The sequence below is a fragment of the Uloborus diversus genome, chromosome 7 (assembly GCF_026930045.1).
Source record: "Uloborus diversus isolate 005 chromosome 7, Udiv.v.3.1, whole genome shotgun sequence".
Classification (NCBI taxonomy): Eukaryota; Metazoa; Arthropoda; class Arachnida; order Araneae; family Uloboridae; genus Uloborus; species Uloborus diversus.
In genome coordinates this window covers 85,511,213-85,517,212 of record NC_072737.1, presented here as the reverse complement: position 1 = coordinate 85,517,212, position 6,000 = coordinate 85,511,213, and the positions used below count along the sequence as shown (strand labels likewise).

General features: G+C 33.7%; 1 protein-coding gene across 1 annotated transcript in view; it reads right to left on the bottom strand.

Annotated features, from left to right (window-relative positions):
- Window positions 1-5,410: 5,410 nt before the first annotated feature.
- LOC129226772 (catalase-like) overlaps window positions 5,411-6,000 on the bottom strand; it is a 44,656-nt gene continuing 44,066 nt past the window's right edge. Inside the window, exon 11 of the mRNA XM_054861401.1 lies at window positions 5,411-5,479. Coding sequence (XP_054717376.1) covers window positions 5,471-5,479 — 9 coding nt within the window. The 3' untranslated portion in view covers window positions 5,411-5,470. The remainder of the gene's footprint in view (window positions 5,480-6,000) is intronic.

The following is a 6,000-nucleotide window of genomic DNA, read 5'->3' as shown; positions in this document are numbered from 1 at the left end:
AATGTGGTTTATTTTCACATCATTGTATTATTTAGGCTATTTTAACTCGAGCAATGGATGATGACAAAAATCAGCCCCACCTGGAGCGATTGGTGCCAAAATTGAATCAGCACCTGTTTCTGTGTTAGTTCACATTTATCCAAATCGTAGCATTACTTCTTGAGATATAGTAGTTACAATGAACAAGAAAGAACGTTCGATTGCCTCACTTTCTTTGAGCTATTGGCGCCAAAATCGAATCAGATCTTGTAACTTCTAAGCTCTACCTGTGGACCAATATTCGCTTGATTCCATTCATTACTTCCTGAGATATTGAAGTCACAAATAACAAGAAAAACGTTCGATTGCACCACCCCTTTGGAGAAATTGGCGCCGAAAACTAATGGGCACCAATTCACAAGGTGATTCATGTGCATCAATTTTCTTTTCTTTTTTTTTTTAATGCAGTTGGTTTTGCTTTAGAGCGGCAAAAAAAAAAAAAAAAACTATCTCACACAGGCAGCCGTTTTCAAAAATGATCAAAATAGTCTGTGCACACCTTAAAAAACATACAAATTCGTTAAAATTCGCAAATTTTCAATAATCCAATGCTTTATTCTATCTATTAGATATAAGTTGAAAAATTTTATTTTCCCGTCCACATCTGAGCAAAATGGCAACAACGCAAATGTCAAAAAAAAAAAAAAAAAATTCAAAATTTCAAAATTATTTAAAATTATTTGAGTTCTGAAATTTTGAATTCAAATTATGTTTTCCGCAATCACGAGTTGCAACAGGACTCTACTCATTGGTTACTACCCCATTCGCTTGTTTCTAGAAACGGTTCCTGTCCCTGCTCTTGGGCGGTTACGTGTGTATAGTTTTGTATGTGTAGACTTGTGTGTGTGTGTGGATTTATGTGTATGCACGCTGGCGTGTGTGTATGTGTGTAAAGGCGCGTGTGTGCATGGTGTAAAGGGTCGTGTGTGTGTATGAGCGTGCGTGTGTGTAGGACATGGACGTCACCGATCAGGAGCAGCGGCTACCGGGAGGAGTCGCGCCTGCAGAGGACGCTGGGGTTGAAAAAGGAACCGGACATCAAAGACGGTCAAATAAAAACCATTAGCAATCGTGATTACTTTTAAAAAAAAGTTTTTTTCTTACCTAACATGTTAATAGCATTTTTCCTCGTTAATAAACCGCCTCTATTCTTTTTTACCGTAGGTAGAAAATATTCTAAAAATGTATTTTTTCCGTTCTTTCGAATAAAACCAAAATCAGAACAATACAATAGTTTTTTCAAGCATAAAATCTATTTTTGGGTCAAAAATTAAATTTCGAATTAAAAAAAAAGAACTATTCATCGATTTTATTTTTTCGAATTGGTCTGTAAACCTTCCCAATAGGTATTTAACCTAGACAAACTGAAAATTTCAACGAAATCGGACCAATAGAATCTGAGTTCATCCTGGGCGGTCATTTCAAGCTCGTCAGCTTGCGAGATCGAGATTTTCGCTCACGTGATCGGTTGTGACGTAGAAATGTTGCAAAGTAGTATTCTAATCTATTCGAAATCAGCTTGCGGCTAGGTTCGAGTAGATTAAAATGCTACTTTGCGACATTTCTACGTCACAACCGATCACGTGAGCGAAAATCTCAATCTCGCAAGCTGACGAGCTTGGAATGACCGCCCAGGACATACAAATTAGGAGTTAGTGTTTTAGTTATTTAAAGATGGAAGAAAGTAAAAATATTATCTTGATGTGTGTTTCTTACCAGTGTTTCTGACGCTTTTTAGCCTACTTTCCCAGTAAAAGTCAGAAAAAGAAGAAAAAAGCATGAAACAAGGCTTAATGCATCTTAAAAATATCGTGAAAAACAAAAAAAAGTCAAAAATAAATAAAATAATTAAATAAATATTGAAAAATTAAAAATTGGAAAGTAGGGTATTGAGATGGGGAAAAAATGTCTGTCGGTCTGTCTGTCGGTCGGTCTGTCTGTCTGTCTGTCTGTCCCCCCTAATAACTTTTGAATGAATAGTCCGATTCGAACAAACTTTTTTTTGTTCGAAAGATCTCGGCGAGGACACCTCATTCCCATATTTCACTTTTTGATTTGAACTATTTTTTGTTCAATTTTGAACAGTTCAAAAAAACTTAACATTAGCGCCTACGGGGAAATTCAAAGCAATTCCGAACTGTGAGGCGAATTTGCTTCAAACAAACTTTGTAGGAAAAAGCTTTTGATAAAAAACTTGTATATAAGATATCTTTTTGATTTGAACAATTTTCCGTTCAATTTTGAACAGTTCAAATCCCTTAACATTAGCGCATACGGGGAAACTGAAAGTCAATGTAGATTCCGTACTTGAAGGCGGATTTACTTCAAACAAACTTTGTTGGAAATAGCTCTTGACGACCTACTCCCGACTCCGACTCCGAGAATTTAGGGGGACCTGACACCGACTCTGACTCCTGTTCCCGACAATTAATCGGACTCCGACTCCCCGACTTCGACTCTGACTTCGTAGCTTTGGCAAACATTTATACACGGAGGACAAATGACTGACTCCGATTCTTGGATATTCGACTCCGACTCTTTTATCCCAAAATGAGATTGACTCCGACTCCGACTCCGCTGCTGTGGTTTTAACTGTGAAATAATTATTGTTGATATGATTTGTTTTTATTTTCACGCTAAAGTTTTAATTTAGGTATTCAGAACTCCAGCGCTCGAATACGCTACCTTGCGGTGATTTACAAAACTGCCGATGGAACTAAAACATTGCCACGTTTTAGTTCCATGTGTGTCTGTTGACGTAAACACAGGCAGTTTGTTCTGAGTATTTATTAACGCAATCGATGTGTCTTAGTTTGCTTTTAGCTACAGAAATTAATTCGTCCCCTAAGAGTATTCTCGAGCTTCTCAAAATAATGTTAGTTTTCCTTATTTCTTTCAAAAAAGTATTAAATGGTGGACGCGTAAACAAGAAAACTCTGGATTAACAAAATTGGATAACGTTATACCAGGTAAAATTTTTTATTGTATGAATTTGTAAGAATATGAGTTTTTTTTAATCTTAAATTAATTTAACTAATCATATTTTACAGCAGCATTTAGTTGGAATGGACAGTATGCAAAATATTTTCTTGGATTTATTATCGTAGAACAAAATGAAAAATGTTTAACCTAGAAAGAATTTACTTTATTCCTTTTATTCTCAGCTGAAAGGTTTCGCCAAATTTGTTTAGGGTTATAATTTTGGTATTGTGCGAGCAAAGTAGCCTTGGCGAGATTTCGCGTTTTTAGTTAAACCATTTTTAATTTTTATCATGAGTGGAATAAAATGGTAGTAAGATTACAGAATTCGATAAGTGAAAAGAAATAATGGTCAATCAACTGAAAAGAAAACTACCACCATATATCCGTGAGAATTTTGTTGATGATTTGCATAACATGACACAATTAAATCGTAACTCAGAAATTAGAAAAATCGAAACAGAAAATTTTTAAATGAACCGATTCGGGAATTCGAGAGAAATAACTCAGCTACAAATGGAAAAAAAATAAGCGCTAGCCAAGCAAGGCAAAGAAGTAACATCTTCTTTCGATAATAATTTGTAATGTCATATTGAATTTTCTAGCGTTAATTGTTGTTCTTGTCAGGCCACAATTATTATTTAGTTTTATCAAGAATTGATAAATATCGAATTCAACATCATGGAAATAGCTGCTTAGAACTACGAACTACGTAGTTTGCATTAATCTTTGACGTTTAGTAATGCTTCTTGAATTCTCATTTCTTTCTACGTGGGCCAGAATATCCACAAGACTTTGAAAATTAATTTAAAAAGAATAAAGCGAAAAAATCATACGTACGAACAAAAATCACAACACTTTTAGCATTTTCTTCGTTACCATGTGCGTTTGTTTTAGTTTTCAGTTCCGCCATTAGACAGTGACTTCAGTGCCCCCTACAGTTCGTTGGAGTTGCGAGTTTAGTTTTCGGTGAATAAACTCGAAAAATATGCGCAGACGATTTTTTTTTTTTTTTTTGACAATGAAAATTATTTCTTTAAGTTGACATTTTATTGTTTTTTTTTTTTATTTTGGTAAGCGCATTAATTCGTTTAAAAAATTATTTTCGGCAACAGGGGAAAAAGAAACGATTTTTTTTAATATGATGTATTTATTTTAATGAACTTATTATTATTTTTTCGTTTTGAAAGCTGTTAAAAAATTTTTTAATGGAAAGAAGTGTATTAGCTGCTTTGTTTAAAAGGTGCTGCTATTTTATTTGTTCGTTTTTTTGAAGAAAAGTAAGGAATATTTTATTCCTAGAAATCAGCTTAAAATATTAAAAAAAATATGTTTGAAAAAATTTGCGATTTTAACTATTTTTGAGAATATTGATCAGGTACTAGAAAGTAGTATGGGTATACGGGAAAGTAGGCTCGTCTAGTTCTAGACGGAACTTCTTGTTAGAACTATCACTCTCTTAAAAGAACTGAATTTCTTAATTCACTCTGGTTCTGATTTATATTTCGATAGTTTCTTCTTTTATCAATCGCACTTATGTTACTTATTACCTTGCTGTTTTTTATATCATTCTTCTTTTCCATTTTTAAAAATTGAACAAAAAATATATATGAAGCTGAAAAAGTAGGTATCTCACCCCAAAAAATGGTTAGACATCTCCCACATAATATATGGCCGCAAAAGTAGGTATCTCCCCGAAATAAATTTACACAAAGTCACAAAAACTTTTCCTGTTTTGCGTGAACCAGCGGTGCTAAAATTGTTTTCACCCAAGGCCGCACCTCATTGTAAGATGAATTGCGCGGGCCGAAATCCATATAAAATTAAAATACATTTCAATCTTTTTGTAGCTAACATGAGAAAACGCGAAAATGAAAGAAAATTACAAATCAAGAACTGTTGTTATCATTACTACATGTTTATTTTGTTGATACGAAGTTTCCATCTGTTTTGCAAAAACAAATTTCTAAGTATTTGGTTTCAAATTTACTACAATCATTCGTAATACCAAAAAAAAAAAGGCTACCTTTTGTTTGGAAGGTTCCAGAATACATTTTTCGATTCGTTACACTGAATGTTGCAACGGGTCACATCTGTCCCCCGATTCGTAAGTTGGGCACCACTGGTGTAAACCATTTAGGAGACCATTTTGGAACTCTCTGATTGTCTCAGGTTGTTGCTGTACCAAAGTATTTAAATGAAAAATATTGAAAAAAAATGCATTTGCGACCAAATTGAAAATGGAGATACCTACTTTTGTAGCTACACTATTCACATTTTACACAAATGAAATTTCTAGCATAACACATATCCATAAACAATTCTCTTATTACTGTCTAACTAGGAAAAATAAAAGACACAAAAATTTTCAAGAAATGATTTTATTTTTTATCCCCAATTCATTGCGATGAAGTATAATATTTGGTCAAGAACTTTCCTTTAATTGGTCTTCTTATACTTGCTGAAAAAAAAAATAAATAAAAAAAAATTTAAGCATTCTTAGTATACTGGAAAAACAATATTTAATGTTTGTAATAATTAATAAGTAGAATAACCAAAAAGAATACTATCATACAAGTCTGTTAAAATTGTATATGAAGAACATAAATAAATTCATTCTTAAAATAAAAGAAAAGAAATTCTTTGTTCATCACCAAATCTTTTCAGCTTTGGATATTTGGATGATGACATGTAAAAGCTGCTCAAAATTATACTTTTCGACTTTCAAATTAGTAAATTAGCAAAACGTTCGGCTTCAGGCTTCATATTACATCACATATTAAGAAGTGATCGCCTTGGCACGGGATGTCATATGGAATCAAGGACGGATCCAGCTTCTGATTTTGGAAAGCTCATTATCGGGGGGGGGTGTCATGATGACCCCCACGATAGCCCTCTGAATCAACGTCTGCATAAAATGAAGCAATGCAGTAAGGGACAAACTTTATGTTAGGCACAACGGCAAAGAAAAACGTTTTCGAA